A 20,517-nucleotide genomic window follows, 5' to 3' on the forward strand; every position below is an offset into this window, starting at 1 on the left:
CGTAGCATCGGTACTCACGCGTCAAACCTTGGAGTGGTCTGAAATTGCAGCAGAGCTGCTGTGCGTCTGCAGGTAGACACACAGAAAGGGTAGAACATCACCTTTTTTTTGTCCATTTCCTCTCAAGAGAAAAAGGGAACAAGAATTGAAATTCCCTTGGGGGGGAAATAAGTAATCCTACCTGCCGGACAGTGGTTTCTTTATACATGATAAATCATTTGACATATGCAGGGAAACCACACTTGGGTGCCTCTGCTGACTCTGCAGGAATATGATCTTGCAGGGCTATATATAGGATGTGGGCTCCAAAACCTGTCAGATACTAGAAATGCAGACAGATATAGTACCACAGTTACGTGGACAGTTAGAAATCAGAGATTCAACAGCTCCACAGATGACATTGCAATTAAAAGTGATAAAAATAAAAACCATGATGTTCAGAAGGTATCAGTTTACAGTGAGCTCAAGTTTCCAGTTTGTGGTGAGTTGTTTGTTTTTAGAGAGGATGGTATGCTGCTCCCAGCAAAGCTACATAAACATTTTCTACCAAGCCAGAATGTTTTTCCTAGAGCTGATATCTCATGCCTGCTGAAGCTCTTGGCCTCAGTTCAAAAGAGTATTTTACTAGAGAATTCACATATGCAAAAAATGAACCTGTGAGACCTGATCCGATAAATCTCATCAGTCAAAGGGAAGCATAAAAGTTGTGCAACTGTGGAGATGAGAGCCAGATACTATATGGGAGGTCAAAAGCCAGTCAGGAAAGGCCAGATGGGGAAGAAGCAAAGTTCAACTTCATAATCACATTTGTGGTGTTTTTTTGTTTTTTGTTTGTTTTTTTTTTTAATACCATGTCTATAAAATGCACTCAGAGTAAAGCCTTTCCAGAAACTAAAAGAGAGATTTATGTCTTTCAGCCACTACTGATCTGGTCTGACTAGATCATCAGGAAATAAAAATGTTCTGGGCAATTCAACTGAATGTAATTTGTGTAAAAAAACCAACAAAGTTTGCATCTGAACAAGTTTATGTAGTTAGTACTACTTGCCCTGTCGTTAAGCTTTATGCTTCAGAGCTCTGTTGGGAAACTCTGTCAGCCTTTTAGACTGAAAGGCTGGAGGTCAGACTGGAATGCTCCTAACCCTTCTCTGATTTCTGTGGGGAAGAACACAGCAGAGACTCAGGCTTCAAGGTAAAGGAGTACAAATACTCTGTATTTGTATTTGTGGGCTGACCGAGCCTGTCCCGCAGGGCTCTGCGCTTGGTTTGCACTGGTTTGGATTGCTCCGTGCAGCGCTGCGTACCGCAACCCCCCCGAACGGCGCGATAACCGACACGGAGAGTGTCTTGAGAGATGCACCCGCTTTCTGCACTGAGATTTGGGGTTCGCTTTGCAAGGCAACGCCAGCTTTTGGCTTTCAAAGAACGATGTTCAGCAGAAGCTGCTCCCGACAGGAATCTTGAAAGGAGAAGCTCCTGAATATTACCGGCCGGTGGAAGGATGGGAGGAATCGGCTCAAGGTAAGTGCTGGTGCACGACGACAGGAACCGAGCAGTAGGGGTAACCTCTGCCGGCTCGTAGGGATGTTGATTTTACTGATGCATCTGCCAAAAACCTCAGCTGTGCCTGGCCGGTCTGCTCATGCCTGGCAGACGCGTGTGCGTATGGTGCAATAACCAGAAGGAAACGTTACTCAGTTCCGTTTCCTAAGGGTCAGTGATTAGCAGCGAGGCACCCGTCGCATCCCGCCGAGAGACTCGGGGAGACACAGCGAGGTACGGACGTGCGGTTGGGAGCTCACGAGGAGCTCTCGCAGGCCAATCGTATTTTATTTCCGAAGATCTTATTGCACCCAGGGGACCTTTCCCACGCGGAGCAAGGGTTCGGAGGGCTCGTCCGACTGGCGGGCACGTGGCTGATGTCCTCCGCTCCCGGGGGTGGTGGCTGGGCAGCCTGACGGCAGGACTGTGAGTAGGGGAGCTGGGAGACGGCCGTGCTGGGCTCCAAGAGCTTTACTGGGGCACCTGGGAGGGAGGGAGGGAGATGGAGGAAGTTGGGGATTCCATGGCTTGTGGGCTTGGCTTTAAGGATACCTGCTTGCAGTTAGTCACACTGTTAGCTGTGTTTGTATCTTCATTAATTCATCCTTTATTCCATGTGAGGGAGAAGTGTGTAAGAGAAAAGGTGGCATGAGGTTGCTTTTTATGTATAAAATTTCCCCTCTATGAAACCATTCCTGTGGAGATATAAAAAGCAAATTTACAGGGTATCTCTCAGTTGCACAAGACCAGATAGCGAATTCTTCAGCAGAAGTTGAAGGACGCTACCTGTTTTGCCAGTGAAATATTTCTGTCTGCCTTATTAAGTGTTTCACTTCTGTTTCTTTCTAGTTGGGGTTAGTTGGTGAGTGGAAAACACCTGCAAGGAGCAGGAATACTGGCAAGTGAAAGTGAAAGTAGGGCACAAGTGGACATTTTGGAAAGCTGGTGGAGTTGGGGCAGACTGAGAGCCCTGTGTATTGGCAGGGGAGCCAGGAGAGGTTAGCATCTATCTACGGAGCGGGGAGAGAAGGAACAGGGATGGGGGGAGCAATGGAGAAAGGCTGCCTGGAAACATCATCCCACCCCATTCCCCTGCTTTCTTCTCTGTTTCCCCTCCACCCCCTCAAATCCCACACTTGGTATCCACAAACTTCAAATTCTTCTGCTGCGGTGGCAGCAGCAGCAGCACACTGCTGTGCAGAGAGGCGAGAAAGAGCAGCTGCATCCAAAAAAAGTTCCCAGGAGTGCTGGATCTCATGAATCTCCTGCAATGGGATTTGAGAGAAAATGAATTGGGAGCATTTTTCTAGGAACAGGCCTGGCTGGTGGTACTGCATACAAAGAGCAACCGTGGTCTGAAGACAGCAGTGGAACAAGCTAAGGCTGCAAGGGAGACTCGGGTCCTTCCTCGCTCTTTATTTTGGCAGTTCAGGGGCTGCCAAGCCTTTGTTTGTGGACCTTTGTACTGTAACCAGCTCTATAAGGGAGCTCCTCCTGTAATGATTTCCTCTGATTAGCCTGCTCTGAATACCCATGATCCCTGCCAAAGCATGAAGGGCATCAGAGCTGGGTAAATGATCATTTCCAGTTTCTGCTTGAATACTGTGTTCAAATTCTTCGAGCAGCTCCGAGTAGCTCAGCCACAGACCCCTGCAAATTCCACGGCAGGCAGGTGGGCAGCTCTCAGCTGCCTGTATGCGCTCCACAATAGGGTAATGTTGTAGGAGCAGCGAAGTGATGAGATGCATAGAAAAACGTTGCCTGGGTCCCAAACTGGGAGATTCAAAGGAGGCTGAAGCACAGCAGCAAGCAAAGTAAAATCCACAGAATTTGAATTATTGCTGGCTACCTGTTTCAGCTTCTTCTCTTTGTAAGTGCTGTGTCTTCGGGGTTAGGGCCCAAAGGGGGAACTTTGCGGATAAACAATTTTTTTTTTTTTTTTTTTACCCGCCCCCCCAAAGGAATTTGACCTCGGCTGGCTGCCAGCTGCCCACCCAGCCACTCTTTCACTCTCCCTCCACAACAGGACAGGGAAGAAAATAAGGTGGAAAAGTTCACAGGTTGAGACAAAGACTGAGAGATCACTTACCAATTACTGTCATGGGCAAAACAGACTTGATTTGGGGAAAGTTAATTTATTGCCAATTAAAATAGATTTAGCCAGTGAGAAACAAACCCCAAAGTTAGAACAACACCTTCCCCTTCTTCCCAAGCTCAACTTCATTCCTTCAGTCCTGACTCTTCTACCTCCCCTCTGCCAAGTGATGCAGGGTGAAGGGGATGGGTGTTGACCTCAGTCCATAAGAGTTGCCCTCTGCGACTCCATCATCCTGAAAAATTTCCCACATTCCAGCATGGCTCCTTCCCACGGGCTGCAGTCCTTCCGGATAAGCCTGCTCTGGTACGGACGCCTCTCCATGTGTTGCAGCTTCCTTCAGGGCATGTCCATGTCCTGCATCGTGGGGTCCTCCACAGGCTGCAGGATGGATATCTGCTTCACCACAGTCCCCCACAGGTTGTAGGGGGACAATTTGCTTCACCATGGTCTTCTCTGAGCTGCAGGGGAATCTCTGCTCCAGCGGTTGGAGCACGTCCTCCCCCTCCTTCTTCACTGACCTGGGGTTCTGCAGGGCTGTTTCTCTCACATTTTTCCTCACTTCTCACTGCTGGGCAGCTTTCTCAGAGGTGCCACCGGCTTAGCTGATGGGCTCAGCTGTGTCCTGCGGTGGGTTCCGTTGAGCTGGCTGTCGCCGGCATGGGGGACCCCTGGTCTCTTCTCACGGAGGCCAGCCCCGCAGCCCCCCACTGCCAGCACCTGGGCACCTGCACCCAGTACAGTACCCGCAAGTGGCAGCTTTGCTCTCTTGAACACTAAAAGGGGGGGGTGAAGCTACCCTGACTTCTGCAGCTGATCACACACTGCCTAGAAGCCAAGTCTTACTCCTGTTAGCCAGGCGGCACCACTGGCCTTCACGTAACGAGCTGAGTTTATTGTGTCAAATTGTATTTTCTTACAATGGGAATTTTAGAAAGATATATTTTAGAGAAAAATAGTGAGCTGGGTCCAAGCCAGAGAGGTCAGGGTCATTTCTGTGATGCTTACCATGCCCCATAAATGTACAAACCTCAGTTCCTCGGTTCTGGGCCAAACCTGTACTTGCCAGCAGGAGGGGGGTTGACTTTTCTGAGAAGTGATGAGACTTCTGACCAGACCAGAGTTATCACATAGTTTGACAGCTTTGGAAAAGACCCCTACTTTAATCTGGATTTCTTTTCTGATGTTAGGGCCAAGCAAGAAGCCAGGTGGTGGTCAGCTCTTCTGCGCCTGTGGTGTCTTCTGACTCATCCATCTGCTCCCGAAATGGAGTATGCCTGGTATTGGCTCGATGATTCTGGGCAGTGGATTGAGTATGGGGAAAAGGTGAGATCCATCCGCTGTTGATGTCAAAAGCTTTTGTTAAGCCATCTTCGGAGAGTTATTTAGGGCACGTTGTTCTGCAGCTGGGGTGTTTCACACGCACCACTGGGTGCCCTTGCAGTGCTGCTCTGATGCCCTGGTGGATTTGTCTTATTAATTGTCCCTCAAAGCAGTACTGCTACTCTGTGAAAGCTTTCAAAGGACTGGCTTTGAAAGCGGGTGCATTTTCCAGAGATGACGGATGTCTTTTGGCTGAAGCTGACCACACAGGCTGAAGGCTGCTTTGTTGCTGCTGTTCCAAGCAGCAGTTCTCTGTGGGGTACCCTTCTGCGGCTGAAGAACAAAATGCTTGAAGCCTTGGAGACTTAGTTCCAAATGGCAACCCGTGATAGAGGCCTGGGGAAACACTGGTATTTCCCCACAGTGTCACCTAAACCAAAGGCTGGTTTCTAACAGGTATAATTTCCTTGCTCTTTCTATAGCATCCAGATCACTGCTCTGCCACGGTAACATCTGCAGATCTGGAGAAGGAATTTCAAGCCGACCAGAAAGGCATTGTGTTATTCAGGGCTGGTTCTCAGGAGTATAAGTTAAGCTTTGAAGGTGAAGTATCTCCTTGTTTTAAGTTCACTACACAGTGTAGCTGGCTCTAAGGTAGCCTCCTTCATGCAGAGTGTGCACCCTATGTCTGGATTTCTTTGGACAGGTCTTTTTTCTCCTGTAAGTTTTTTCCAAGCAGAACTTGAGCAGTAAGTACGTTTCTCTGCAGTTTTGAGATGCCCTGCTCGAGCTTCTAGACTTGTGCATCTCTAGTCAAAAAAGCATCTCTGACAATATTGTATATTCAGAAGAAGAGCTGAGAGTAAACACTTCATGGTATCTGGCTTATGCATTTGGGCTTATACAACTGAAGAGGAGAAACGAGACAGGGGAAAAAAAAAGCGCTGAAAAGTCAAATGGTGAAGAAGTGAGCCCATGGTAGACATCTTTCAAGCTAGTTATGGGTCGAGAAAACACACAGGGCTGGTTGCACAGAGAGAGAAACAGGAAAATGAGAAATGCTTTTCTGTTTCTAATTTATTTACCCATCTTAAAATTCCTGTTAGTTTTCCAAGCTTTAAATCTGTTTCCTGGCGTGAATAAAGAGAGTGGTGTTTAAAGGAGGAAACAATGGATAATTAGCCTTGTCACACAGCATGTGCTCTGTGATATTGTTACAGGGACCAAGAAGAGAGGGCAGACTTTCCTCTTAGCGCCACGTAACAATCCCGCACGGCTGGGAAAGCTAGATTTATGGCCTCCATCATACCAAAAACTCTTCCCTGCTGTAGGCCTGACATCAGATGTGGTTTTCTCTGGCCAACAGCCTGGATGCGAATGCGTGTGCAGGTGCAGTTGGTGGCTGGTTGCCTTTGAATTTCACAACCTATGTTAGCAAGTGGTTAACGTTGCTGATCTCCCAGCAGAAGCAGCACAGGTGGGAATGGTTTTGAAGTACGGAGTGGGGTGGGTGTGATAGAAAGTGCACCATGACGTGATATTCAAGGCTACCTCCTTTTTCATTTTTTCTAATCACATAAGAGTGTGTCCCTGGACAATAAATTATCTAATTAATGAGTCATTGTTTCTGTCTTTCAAGACATGGTCCAAAGAAATTTGTTCTATGAAACTCAAAGAAAAGTTGCCCGACTGCCAAAATTTCTGTCCTCTCAAGGTGAACAAGACAGAAGGTAATATACATTCATTATTTAATAATGTCTCTAGATGTCAGCACCTTTCTGCTAAGAAGTTCCTCCTACCTGTCTAGAATTCAATTTTAGATCTCTCTAATTCATTTTTAGACACCTTTTGCTGACTGGTTTAATGGCAAATTTTGCGGTGACAGTATCTGTAAATTATGCAACGCTTCTGTGAAGTGTGCTGGAGGGGTGTTTGGTGGCAGTCTTTGGCAGCTGTAAGAGACCCCTACAGTAGATTTGTTCTCTCTGTGAGAGCAAGGCCACATAGGGCTGACACAACCGTGCCAGGAATTTTTGTTCCTTGATTTATGCCCCAACAATACTAAATAAACTGTGCACAGAGCAGGAGCAAGGGACTGCCAGTCCCAAGAACTGTGGAGCAGATAGACGCCATCCCCTGGAAAGCTGAGGATAAAATAAAACCCAGAAGCAAATCCCTCTAAATGAAGTGAACTGGATGCAATTATTTGGGATACTCTATCTTATGCCTTTTTTAAAGGAAGTTCAGCTGGATAGAATTTGAGCATGTCAGCCGTGAAAGTTAGCTGTGCTACTGCTTTATTTTAAAAAGAGCCGCCTTTGCTTCAGAAACCAGCAGACAGTGCATTTGAAGCCAAGGGTTCAATTTAAGAGTTGGTTCAACCAAGAGTGGGTTGATTCAAAACGAAAACAAACTGGAGCATTAGCATCCATCCAGGAGCTACTCTTGCCTGGGTTAAAATGTGCGTGCCAGGAGGGTGTTAGTGCTGGAAGCTGTTGAGCACTGACTGGTGCAGACTGGGGCACAACTGTCCACCCACAGCCTCCTGACAGGCTTGGTCCTGGGGATGGGTAGGGGCAGGCCACCTCTCTGGCCAGTGATTTAGAGATGAGTGGCCACGTGGAGGGAGAGGGCTAACGCTCCATTTTCCTAGAGGTTCAAGCAACGTGTGTGGAGGGCTAGCTGGAGCAGTTGTATAAACCGCTCGGCTAGGAGCATGCTACTTCTCATTTGAAGCTCTCCTACCAGGGTCTTGACCTGCCAAGAGATGCATTACTGCCACTAGGATGTGTGTGGGAATCTAAACCGGAGAAAGGGATAATGGTTATGTGGAAATGTTGTGGTCTTGACTTAGTCTAAACACTACTTAGCAACAACTGAAAACATCAGTGTGTTATCAACATTATTCTCATACTGAATCCAAAACGTAACACTAAACCAGCTACTAGAAAAAAAACAACAACCCAAACCCTCTATCCCAGCCAAAATGAGGACAGAAAAGTAAAACAAAAATAAAAATCCAGAGTTATCCAAAGTCTGTCACAGAGCCAGCGGCTGGATCTTCTGGGAGAGGGATTTTGTTAGGAGTATCATGGACTAACTTGCTCCTTTTTCTTTTCTGCAGCCAAAGCATGACTCTATCATGTTCTGACTGTCCTCCACAATGGGACCAATCTGCACTGCCTGATATCGGGTTCAAGGTGGGTCTTTCCATCTCTCCAGTGGGTAGGGCGAACTGTGTCCTGTACTGCTTTTTCTGCAGAAGAGGACCCAAGGCAGTGGAGATGTTCCCAGCTTTTAAACATGTCTTATAAAATAAACAACTATGAAGTGAAACAAGACTGACAGTTTCACGTTCAGAGTAGACCTATGTCTCCTGGGAGGCTCTCTGAGACTCCCTACATGTACCATGCAGGGGTGTGTGTGTATGTGTATATATATATATATATATATATATGTGGGTATATAGAGAAAGGCCCTTTTGGATATTACTGGTCTGACCTGTCCTTTGCACTCTCCCAAGGCACCCAATCCTCTGATAAACTGGATGAATTGCATCTTAAGGTGGTGTTGTAGTATTTGCTCCCATGATTTGAGGCAAAATGTTATTTGCCGTGGTAAAACTAGGGCTTAGCACTGTAGGGAAGGAGCTAGGGCGTCAAATTAAGGTGAAACTGATATTCACTCTTCTCCAGCCTGAATATTGCTGTGCATTTCAACTTTACGTTACTTTAAAGTAAAAATAATCTAGATGCGGAGGTGTGTCCACCAAAGGAAGCTCATGTGGGATTGTATTCGTTTCCATCAGTCAGTGCCTGTGCTTCCACATGGGGAGTGAGGGTGAAGGTGGGGAGAGGATGGTTAACTGGAAAAACAGGAGAAGCTTGTGATTTTAATGGCAGGGCTTTTCCTTTGATGTGAGGAGATTGTTGAGTCCTTTAGAAGGACTGGGAGTTGTTACTGTCAGTAATACCTTATTTTTGGTGTTAAAATTTTCAGTTGGTACAGCTCAGCTACACTTCCCAGGAATATGGAAAAATTAAGAGGCTGTTTGAGAAGACGATGAAAGATTACTACATCCACCAACTGCAGAGGATCCAGAACCCAACACTTTGGCAAGTTTTTCAGTGGTTTGTATCTATTTTATTTCATTATCCTTATGGTAGCAGAAGACTAGTATTTCCTGATCTATTGTCCTCCACAGTCTGCGTTAGGAGTTGCCAAATCCAGCAGCCCAGCAGAGGTGAGACTGGCACGTATCTGTGTGCCCGGGTCTGGCTGGCAGCGAGGCTCAGCACACGTAGGCACACATGCACAAACACACACAAAATTTATGAATATGCACACAGCTGGCCACAAAACCCAACACAGACAGCACAGCACTCAAGCAGTCATAAACAGCACCAACGGCCTCATGCTGTTCCCTTCCTCTGACTGATTGGGATGAAAGCCTGTTACTGGAATATATGAACACGTATGGGTCCCTCTAGGAGCTGGTCTGAGACACTCAGCCTACCCACGTGCTGGCCTCTGGGTCCTCTCATCTCCAGTTATGTTCTGCATAGACACACACAGATGCAAATGGGTCTCTGTAGACTTCATGGTGTCTTCAGGGGTTGGCCTGGACCTCCTGGTCCCTCTGGTAAGCAAGCTCAGACCTTCTGGTCTCTTGAGCATCTGGCGCTGACTTAGGACTTCTCCAAAACCTGGCTCCCAGGCCAGCTACCCTCCTCGCTGGCTGCCCAGTGTTATGCTGGCTAGTGATCAAACACTGACGTGCACCCCCTCGCTTGCTGCAGTTTCTGGTTCTGCGGACATGCAGCTCCAGTGACCCAACGTCCTACTCCAGTTGCTGCACCCAGACCCCCATACATGCGCATACACACAGACTGGAGAGTCCATCACCCAGGTAAGAGTTAGAAATGGAATTTAATAAGATAGGGCAGACTGCGCTGATCAGGCACAGGTCATGGGCAGACAAACCTACTGTCAAGAGAGCTGCCTGTTTATACGCAACCAGCCTTTTTTACCCTCTTATCCATCTATTTTCCCACGTTTGTTTCTCCTCAGACCATCTTGATCCCTCCCTTCTCCCACCCACAGTTCCTCTGTCAAACATTCCATTATAAGTCCTGTGCAATCCCCAAATGCTCTTCCCCTGTGTCCCATAACAAGTCCCACACTCTGGTAGGCAGTACCCTCCTCATGTCCGTGAGCTGCTCTGGACCCTTTCCATTGCTCACGGTGCTGGGTGTCTCCCTGGTCCCTGCGGCTCCCCTGGGGCAGCCCTGGGAAGGGGCTGGGGTTCCTCTCTCCGTGATAGGGTTATTGGGGTTGTCTCTGTGCTCTTTTGTGTGTGTGGAAATGAGCCTTTTATCGCATAACCTAACAGGTTGTGTGTGGGGTTCTTGCTAGTGTTATTCAAAAAGAAAGTTCTTTTCCTTCACCACGACTGAGCTGTGGTATCTCAAATTTATTCTTTTTGTTTTAGTCAGTTCCACATAGTTAAAAAAAAAAAAAAAAAAGAAGGGGACTTTTTATGTGATAAAATAGGGGTAGAGGTTATACAGTCTTCACTGTGGCTTCATACAGCTCAGTTTTATAAACATATTTATGCATTCAGGATTTATATAACCTGGGAACTGACCAATTCCCAGTCAAGAGATGTTTGTCTCTTTACTCTCTCATGTGGTATGAAGTTGTGGGTGACACAGTCCATAGCGATGCTGAGAACTTTTTGTTTTGCTGGAAGGAGCCAGCTGTGCAGCAGGGTACCAACAGAAGTGCAAAGCAGGCAGTAACCCCACTGAGAGTGGTTTGTGTCACTGTTCCTCCATGACCCAAAAGTAGGAGGACTTAAGCTGGGAAATTGTCCTTGTTTGAACCAGGATAACATGTCTTTTTTTTTTTTTTTTTCGGTCCCTAGGCAAAAGTTGCAGATGAAGAAGCTCAATAAATCAAAACAGGTGGATGAGCGGCTCCTGTTCCATGGGACAAGTCCATCCCACATGCCTGCCATCTGTGAGCAGAACTTCGACTGGAGGATTTGCGGGACTCACGGGACAATGTTTGGAAGAGGTACAGGCACAGAAGTGTGGGTTCAGGGGCTGTAGCAGCACGGGCTGCGGACCCTGGCCAGGCTGGTGGGTGGGTGCAAGGTAACTGACTGTCCCTGACCCCCGCACTCCCACCGTTAGGGCACTCTCGTCTGCGTGCATCTGCATTGCTGCAGGCAGCATCTGCAGCAATCCCATTTCGGGAGGGGCTAAAAACATCCCTCTCTGCCTCGGGAACCTGCTGTTCAGCAAAGCTCTTGGAGAGGGGGGACTGGGAGGTTGATGGCAAAATGTGGCTAGAGTCTGGCGATGCTTTAAAATAAGCTGACGTGGAAACATCTGGCAAGGATGTGTGTAGAGCTACCTGGGGTTGTTGAATCTCTGGCTGCCAAAGCGCCAACAGCAGATGTTTGTTCCTCAGTTGATGTATTGTCTTACCTGTGGCTTTTTCTTGTCCCTAGGAAGCTACTTTGCCAGAGACGCCAGCTATTCTCATGACTACTGTTCCTCTCGCAGTGGTCGCTACAGCATGTTTGTGGCTCGCGTTCTTGTTGGAGACTTTGTTCAGGGAGACCCCGAATACCTTCGCCCTCCACCCAGAGCCGGTAATTCAAACAGACTTTACGACAGCTGCGTGGATGACCCGACAGACCCTTCCATCTTTGTCATCTTTGAGAAGCACCAGATTTACCCTGCCTATATCTTGGAGTACAGCAGTGAGACCCGATGTATGATCCTGTAATGAACGGCGGAATCTCCTTTGAATTTACACTGAATAAATTACACTTTAGTACAGCTTTTTAAAATGTTTGTTCAATTTTAGTAGTAGCTTTGGAACATTTTCTAATGCAGCGAACCAATATCAATCCCCTGAGGGATTTTGGGGCATAGTTTTTTGGTAGGGGCTATTCTTTTGCCAGCACGAAGTGCTAAACTTTAACCTCCACCTTTACCCTGGGATGGGGATGTACCTGCCTTGTGTACCCTGATGCAGTGACACCTACTGCTGCTGAAAGCGGCGCTGATGCGTATACGATTAACTTGATCCATTGATATAGTCACCTAGGGATGATCTTGCCTGCGATGGTGCTGATGTGCCAGAGAGAGACTGGGTGGGGAATGTGGCAGGAGGAAAAGTGAAAGTACCTTCATCATGGTGCACGGCCACCCCCTTCCCACCCTGCAGGCTGAAGTCGGTGGTGGCGATTTTGAACTGCCCTGCTGCTGCCTGGCACTTCTCTGGGGGATTGAGAAGTGTCCCAGCGGTGTGTGCTCCGACTGGGATGGACGGGGCAAAGCTTGGATGATGGACATGGTACTTGAAACTTGGTGGATGGTGGGATAACATTTGGGATGACTGATAGCATGGAAACAAAAATTAATGGTTTATTTTAAAACAGTCTTGCTGTATAAGCTGTTGTAATACAGCAAAGGAGTCACAAGTGGTTCGGTTGTGTATGCCATGAGTGGGAGAAACTGAGTAGGGGTGTGTGCAGGATCTCACCAGCTTTCCTAAAGCCTGCTATCTTCAGGCACAATCAGTGCCCTTAGAAAATGTCAGAAAGGCAGCTGACTGCGATGAGTCCCTGAGCTGCCATATTTAGTGCATTTCCATGTCCCACCTCTTTTGCAGGAGCCTAAAGGTTGTTCCTTTGCAAATTAGTGACCTAATCTTGTCAGCCACGGGTGAGCAGAGAGCTTTCCATGCAGTCAGGAAGTAAAAGTGAAAGTCACTCAAATGGACTTTTTCCTGACTATAGGACGTATTTTAATTTAAAAAAAAAAACTTGCTGCCATTTTCTTTTTTTTTTTTTTTATCTGCCACACACCTTTCTCAATAAGGAAAGTGGTGTAGAACAGTTGCTTTCCTGTGCTATCAATACCACTGCATTGGAAAACTGTGGTGATTTTGGAGAGCTGTTTGCCTGGGATGTCAGTTGTCACGGATCTGCATCCTGTGCTTTGCATAAACATGAATCTGAGCGTTATTTGTACAAACAATAACAGAAAGTCTGTTTTAAGATCTTAATTTTATAAATAGGTGGGATTATATAAAGATCTTTTTCGGTTTACAGACTTGCTGCCTGGCTGTGGCACCTAAGGGGTGCCGTGCATGGGCAGCTTTCACCCCCCCAGTCACCCCCATTCCTGCTGGGGAGGGGACTGGGAAAACCTGAATAATGGACATTTCCAGCTGTCACCCTGCCTTGGTCCTTGCAACATTGCGTAAATTTGCTCTATGGCTTCATCACTTATGGGGGCAGTTGAGTGTTTAGCCTTTGGGCAGGACAGGGGCTGGGACAGGGAGGGTTTGGGATGAGTTTTGCTACTAGAGAAAATGCTCTGTGGAATGATGTCCTTGTACAAACCATCTTCCGCCGTTCTTCTCTGCCATGACAAAAGAAACCATCCATCGTGTGGGAGAAAGCTGTTTCCAGCAAGGTGGGCTTTGGAGTGTGATTGCCAACCCCCTTGGGGCAGGAGAAGGCAAGGAAGAATGTGCTGAGGGGCAGTCAGTCACTGAAAAGGGAGTTTTGTTGGTTGAAAAGGAGGAAAACAGGCCGAGAGGAGAGGTGCAAACATGCAGAGTTTGGAAGAAAAGGAGATTTTCCAATAAGACAAAACTAGTTCTGACTGCAGGGAGAGTTCTCACAGGCTCCAGCGATTAGGTCCTGGGTGTCATATTGAGAAGATCAGGCGGGGGTCTGGTATGCGGTGTGGGACTGCTGAGGTGTAGCTGCTGGGGGCTTTGTAGGTGTTGGAGTACCAGATCTGAAGTGGAAGCGCTCCTTGAGGAGCCCGTGTTATTTCGGGGGCACTCTCTGCGACTCTCGCTTTGTGTCACTGCCAAAAGGAGCATCCCACCTCCAGGTGTGTGTTGCTGCCGTTTTCCCCATGCCACTGCTAGTGACTGTACTGGGGTGGGGAGGATCGGATGCAGAGCATTCACCTACTTGAAAACTGACATAGCCAAAACCCCCACAAAATCTGACCCCAAAACACGGTGTTCAGCAAGAACAGTTCCCAGCTCTGCTTGTGCCAACACCGATAAAAAAGGAGGGGTGGGGGGGGGCAGCAGGATAGATTTGGACTGACATAAGATGGCACTAAGCCTCTAGCCAAGGCAGGGCTTTGAATGGTGAAAGATTTGGGAATATTTCAGTCAGCGAGGGACTGAGAGCAGAAACCACTGGTAAAAGTGAAAAGCAATTCAATCTGTGAATACCTCTTCATGGGAGTTTTGTTTGGTGTTATAAATGTGCTAAAACTTCTTCCAGACCTGAACCTCCTGCTACCTCTGGAGTACCTGGGTGCCTCCAAAGTACTGAGCAGAAAGCATTTCTCAGCACTCTTTTAGAGGAGAAATACTTGCAAACCCGCAGCAACATGTGCAATTGTTGGCAGGCACTAAGTGTGGATCTGATCTGTGGGCTTTTCATTTATTTTTTTTTTTCCCCTGAAAAAAAAAGTGTTTGAAGAGCTCCCTACCCTGCTGAGAAAGGATTAAATGACTTCTGACTCAGACACGTGGGGCTGACAGTTTCAGAGTCACTGAGATGGTGGTGGAAAAGGTCTGACCTGAGGATTGTCGTGAGTAGCCAAAAGGATTTTTGTGGTGTTTGCTGCCTTCCCTGCCAGCCGGGCACGTGTCAGGGTGGGCTTGTCCTGGAGCCTTCCCTGATCTCCTTCTGCCCATGGGTGGGGAGCAAGGCTGCCCTCAACATGAGAGCAAATGATCAGTTGGTATCTCGGCTAATTGCTTCTCCACCTTTTGAACATGTTCCCTGTTAGAAAGGTGCTGTGGGAGCACTTTATCCGTGCCGTCATGAGGAGTTTTTTGGGAGCGTGGCAGCTGCAGGAGACCAGAGGGAGAGGGCTCTGCTGAGAGGCTCTGCCTCCCCAAGAGTCACCAAGTGGAAAGGTTTTAGTTCAAGTGATCCTTTCAATGTAATGCATTTCTACTTGATTTTCTTGTAGTGCTCCTAGGACTTCACAGTGTTCCTGGTTTTAACGCTGTTGGTTACGTATTCATGCACCTGTTCTAGGCTTTCTATTAAAAAACACCTCAGCAAGTTTTCACGCTTTCTTTTAATTTACTGGTGCCAAATTTGGCTTTTCAGCATTTTTAAGAATCACATTAAACAATTTTGACAGAATTTATTACAGGAGGATTAAACCGTAGAAACTTAATGCTTGATTGAACATGCTGAATGGCATGTTATTTTCCAAAACATTTAAACTCCTAAAAATCAACCTGTGCCCCGTAACCTGGCATGACCACTGTATGGGTGCCAGGTGAAGAAAACACAGATATTGTTCTTGGCATGATATGCTCAACAATTGCATTATTTAACAAGGCCGTTTCTGGATCGAGGGAATAATGATTCTGAATCACTGTGTAGCTCTGGTAATGATGGGGGCTGAGGGTTTGGGGAGGGCAGAGGTCCTCAGTTAGGGGCTGCAGAAGACAGAGCTGTAGGAATCGGACTTCTATGGCTCAAGGAGCAACTTTTTATATTTGTTTCTGTTCTTTTACAGTTGTGTTTCTTTTGATGAAACCTATTGTCTGGTGTGTTGAGTCCTAGGCGCTGTTTCCCAGAACAACTCAAACTGTCTTTCCAAGATTACTTTTACACTGACAAATAGGAGCAATAGGAAAGGCTGACCTGGTTCTTATCCATCTGTTCTTAATAAGCTTAGATTTTCCTTCCAGATGTTTTACTGTAATGTCAGAGGACCCGTTAATCAGTGCGCCAGTGCTCAACCTGTAAATATTTGGGAAGTGTCTACACACGATATCCCCACCACTGGAGGAAGCTGTGTCTTTACCCATTCCCAGAGAGAAGCTTTATTTCACTGTGTGTTCTCTGAATCATTTTTCTTGGGCTGTATCTTCAGCTTTGGTCTCCTTAATTTTTTTTTTTTTTTTTTTTCAAAATGGTTTTCCCTTTACTAAGTCCAAAGGAGACATTAGAAGTCACATTGGTCTCTGCTTTCTTTAACACTTTGTGCACGCTTTCACTCTTGCTTCTTGCAGACTCTTTCTTACTGCATTTTGCAGATAGCCCCTTGCATCTTTCAGTTTGTTTTCCTTTTGAAAGTTCCTGTAAGTTTATGGGTTTTTTTACCTGTACACTGTGGCATCCATCTCAAGCTGTGGTCTATTCTTCTGTCCTGAAGGCCAGCTGACTTTCATTTTGCCTTTCAGCTGAAGCAGGTTCTTCTAAGCATCTTTTCCACATCCTTTTTCCTATTCAATCCTCATACAAGCTGACCTCATAGTAGTGATTACACAACCTCTCCCTTCACATAACTTATTTCACTGAAAGTCCTCACATCTGTCATAATGTCTTAAAAAATACCTCCCTTTTTGTGTTTGTTTTTTTTTCTTCACTGAGCAACTCAAATCCCTTACTAACAGAATGCACTCTCTACTTTTCTAGTATAGTCTGAGACGTGATTAGTTTCACTGCATGAAACTGTAGGATACTAACCAAACCTCAACTTTGTGACAGCACTATCAAAAATATATTTTTCCCATCAGGACCTCCTCCAGCTGCTGCTATTTCTGGATAATCTGAGTAACTCCATGATGTGTCCCGCTCACCAGCTTTTCTCTTCCTACCCAGATCAAGCTTTGGATTTGTTTTCTTTTTCCCCCCTCAACTTCTTGTTCTACTTGCTCCTGTTAACATGTGGCATCTAGGCAGTTTTCTGATCTGAAATGTAATTAATAAGACTCATAAGTAATGCAAAAGCTTCATTACATAGCAGCTGGCAAGGCCATTTGCAGGACTCCCCTCTATCTAAATGCTATCAACTGAGATAAAAATTCACAGAGTCCTCTAATGGATCTGTGAATTTGTGATGATTGTGAAAGCTGTTGCTCATCACGGGAAGCAGCTCATTGCGGTGGGCAGTGTGAGGGACATGGACTTGGCAGCCAGGTGATCTATGCCCACATCTGCTGAGGTTTTGTTGGGGAACCCAGGGAAACTCAGAAGTATTGACTTCTGCAGGTGAAACATCGATAGCAACCAAATAATACTATTGCTAACTAACCAGGGTCAGGTGTCTGCTCAGTGCATATACAGTGGGCTGGCACACTCAGAGGGCAGAAAATGGCATGCCTCAGTTCAAGCACAGGCAAAAAAGAAAACCAAAAACCTTTTAGGACTTGTTCTCATCCCTGAGGATTTGGAAAACAGACATTTTTCTGGGCTGTGAAATGATGACAACAGTCCAGGAATTCCTGCTGAGTTTGGGTTTCCCTCTCAAGACTACTGTTAAGCAACCTGCCAGAAGTTGATAATTTCCCTCTTCCCTCTTCCCTCTTCCCTCTTCCCTCTTCCCTCTTCCCTCTTCCCTCTTCCCTCTTCCCTCTTCCCTCTTCCCTCTTCTTTCTCCTTTTCATCTTTTTTTGAGACAGTTCTGCACTTCTGATGGTTCCTGACACTCACTCGTTTGGTGGCACGGAAACCCGCTGGTACAGGCTGGATGATTCCCTGCGGTGGATTGAACACGGGAAGCAGGTAAAACTCACTGCACCCCTGAAACCCAGCTCCAAGCCCCAGCCACTAGTGGAGAAGTCCTGCTGTGAATGTTTGGGGTTTTGTGAGGACTGCCTGTCAGGTGGCACACAAGCTTTCTCTGTAGTCCTGTAGTGCTGGCCAATCCTTGGAGCGTCACCGATACTCTCAGGGGAGCTTCTGATGCTGCCTCTACTGTCACAACCTTCATTTCTGTAGTGTTCAACCTACTCTGCAGCCTCAGTGACATCTGTCCAGGTGGAGAAGTCATTCCAGGCAGATCAGGAAGGCACTCCGAAATTCACAGAAATACAAGATAAACTTTAGAGGTAGACTACTTACTTTTTATAATTTATTTAATACATGTGATGCGCTGCTTACTCTGTAGTGCAGCTTCTTTCCTGAATATGCCTCATGTAGCCTCACGATGCCCAGAAGTGGCTGTCTTCACCAGAGGGAATGTTCATCTTTAAAAGCACTTGCTAGAAAATTAATGGTGTAAATTGGGGAAGTAAGGGAGATGCTGTCTGTGTCTGACAGAGCATGAAATGTGGGAAATATATAAAATTTCCCATTCTTTTGTTTAACTTTGTGATTTAATTGCTGGAGCTATTGGAAACCTGTACAGTTGAAAGATTAGAAAAAGAAAGTCATGGTATTCAACACACACAAAGAAATGGAAAAATATTAGGAGGATAGTTTGAGACTAACATGTAGGTCATGATGCATGGAGAGGAGCAGGGAAGAAGAAAGGTCAGGGGCTCCACAGCTTAAGCTGTATTTGAGTTTCTATGGTATACCTACATTCTGTGCAGACCTTAAAAAGAAATCCTGTGCAGTGACAGTTGCTTGTGATATATCATATTTGAAGGAGGCTGTAAACTGTGGATGGCAGCCTTGGTTAAATGTTAAGAAGCGTGTATGTCTTATGCCTAGATGTAGTGGTGTGTGTCACCATATAGTACCTTCCAAACCAGTCTGAGGGAGCAAGAGGTAGGTAGGATGTCCTCTTCTCCTGTACGGGGCTGGAAAAAGAGGATTGCTTCTCTGGTGGCCTTCTTCAACAGCTGGATAAAGAGAGAAGTTTGTTCAAGATCTCTGCACGGTGAGTGAGCTGTAAGCAGGCCAGTGAATTAGCACTCAGATGGTGGCCGAGCAGCATCTCAGTAGCTCCTTCTGGGTTTTATCTTCTCACAGCCCTGCTCCATTACTGTGCTCTTGTAAGTGGATGTGCAGAGTTTTTATCCTTACATCTTCCCTAGCGATAAAGCCGAGACTGAGTCATCCGACACAATCCAGGCATGTCAGGCTGTGGGGGCTGGCGAATCCAGCGTTCATCGGAGAGGCTGCCAGACGCTCAGGGCGTCTGCACGCAGCAGGCTCTGGGCTTCCCCAGCCTCCGAGGCATCATCCTTCGCTGAGCTCTCAGGGCCTCATCTGGTGTGGGCAGCACCAGCTGCCAGGTTGTGGGGAGCGGCAGAAATTACCCCGGGCATCTCTAGCAAACAGCGAAACAGCGAGAGCGCCTGGGACGGGGAGCTCAATGCGAGGCCCTGGGTCGTACCGGTGGAAAAGAGTGAATATGTAGCATGAGTAAGGCAGAGTCTAGATCCCCAGAGAAGGACTCGTAGTTCAGAGAGTCCTGTTTTTGTGATAGACATCCCGCTACTATAAATAGAACAAAAAGTTTGCTGGGTATCACCACGCTTCGACCACTTTGACTGAGGCACAGTCAAAAAGATGTCCACAAATCTCCCCAAAACTTTCACAGCCAGCACTTCAAGCACCTGTGAGTGTTTGCCCTGTGCTATCACGGCAAGTTCAGAGAGGAGAGGGGGAGAGGGTCTCTTCTTTCAACACCACAAGAGGAGCTAGTGCCGGTTGGAAGCCAGGTCGGCAACCCCCAAGTCTCAGTGGCTTTGGAGACAGAACCTATGTGAAGGGAAGAAAACATGAAATTGGGTGATGGTGATAATCGGCTCCTCTCTCAGCCGCTACAGCATGAAACGTCTGCACAGATCCCTTCTTACTGACAGCAAAATGCCTGAAGCAGAAATGTCAGGGAGCAGCACGACCGAGGCTAATCCCACTGTGTTGCACAATGACATCTGCTCCCCTGGGCAGCATTCCCAGATGGCAAAAACCTCCTTTCTCGTTCGTGGTGCATTTGGCTTCTCTTTCAAGAAACAGTCCAGAGAAATCTGAATCCTCAGACCCTGATAAAAATCTGCAGAAGCCTAGCGCTGCAACGAGTGGCAGTAGGAAACAGGACAATGAAAGGTATGGGATGTTATGCTCATTATTTTCCTGCCCGTAGAAAATAATGTCTGTTGATTAAGTCCTCTCCTGTTTCAGGATGACTCATTTATCTGCTGATGTAGACTTCGTGCAGGTAGGCTGGGCGGTGGGTTTGACAGCGTTGGCAGGCTGTCACTGTGACAGGCGTGCTGCAAGGGGAGTGCACCGAGGAGAAATCCCGGCGGCCTGGAGATTGCCAGGGCAGTTTCCCACTTTCCGCTGATGAGAAGTTACATAGCTGGGGGTGTTCAAATAAATCTGATGGAGATCGAAAAACTCTACCTTAATGGAGTTTCTGGGGTGGTGTTTTATATTCTTCTATCAAGGCTGATACTGGTGACGAAGTGAAATAGCAGGTCCAACTCAGGCATGCATAGCCATTTAGCCTGGGGAAAACATACTTTTGGTTTGCCACGCAGCCTGCTAGCGAGCTGGGAAGCCCAGGGAATAAGGCTGACATCCTGATTTGTGGATGCTGTAGTCTGGAGCAGGAGGAAGAGTGGGACTGAAAGAGCAGAGACATCAATTAGGGGAAATTTGTGCAATGTTGTTGGAACAGGGATGGGTAGCATCTTGTAGCGGTTGGGGGAAAAAAGAGAAAAGGGAAGGAAGTGAATGTTTTGGTTGGAGCAAAAAGCACTTAATCTGATGTGGGTTTGGTGAGCTTTTCCTT

General features: G+C 46.9%; 1 protein-coding gene across 1 annotated transcript; it reads left to right on the top strand.

The window, feature by feature from the left end:
• The first annotated feature begins 1,828 nt into the window (after window positions 1-1,828).
• On the top strand, window positions 1,829-17,503 carry LOC104830981 (poly [ADP-ribose] polymerase 12-like). The gene is made up of 8 exons (XM_010566272.1): window positions 1,829-1,968; window positions 4,828-4,963; window positions 5,443-5,563; window positions 8,085-8,160; window positions 8,960-9,090; window positions 10,887-11,038; window positions 11,478-11,621; window positions 17,447-17,503. Exons 4-8 carry the CDS (start codon window positions 8,092-8,094, stop codon window positions 17,458-17,460), a joined length of 510 nt encoding a protein of 169 aa, XP_010564574.1. The 5' UTR covers window positions 1,829-1,968; window positions 4,828-4,963; window positions 5,443-5,563; window positions 8,085-8,091; the 3' UTR covers window positions 17,461-17,503.
• Window positions 17,504-20,517: the final 3,014 nt, after the last annotated feature.

This window comes from Haliaeetus leucocephalus, unplaced genomic scaffold, assembly GCF_000737465.1.
Source record: "Haliaeetus leucocephalus isolate CR32 unplaced genomic scaffold, Haliaeetus_leucocephalus-4.0 Scaffold206, whole genome shotgun sequence".
NCBI classification, from domain to species: domain Eukaryota; kingdom Metazoa; phylum Chordata; class Aves; order Accipitriformes; family Accipitridae; genus Haliaeetus; species Haliaeetus leucocephalus.

What these genes read in the sequence shown, in the direction of transcription:
- LOC104830981 (XM_010566272.1), top strand. Translation starts at nt 8,092, where the DNA reads ATGACTCTATCATGTTCTGACTGTCCTCCACAATGGGACCAATCTGCA. An exon ending in TGCCTGATATCGGGTTCAAG is followed by an intron (nt 8,161 to 8,959) that starts GTGGGTCTTTCC and finishes TAAAATTTTCAG; the next exon opens with TTGGTACAGCTCAGCTACAC. An exon ending in CGGGACAATGTTTGGAAGAG is followed by an intron (nt 11,039 to 11,477) that starts GTACAGGCACAG and finishes TCTTGTCCCTAG; the next exon opens with GAAGCTACTTTGCCAGAGAC.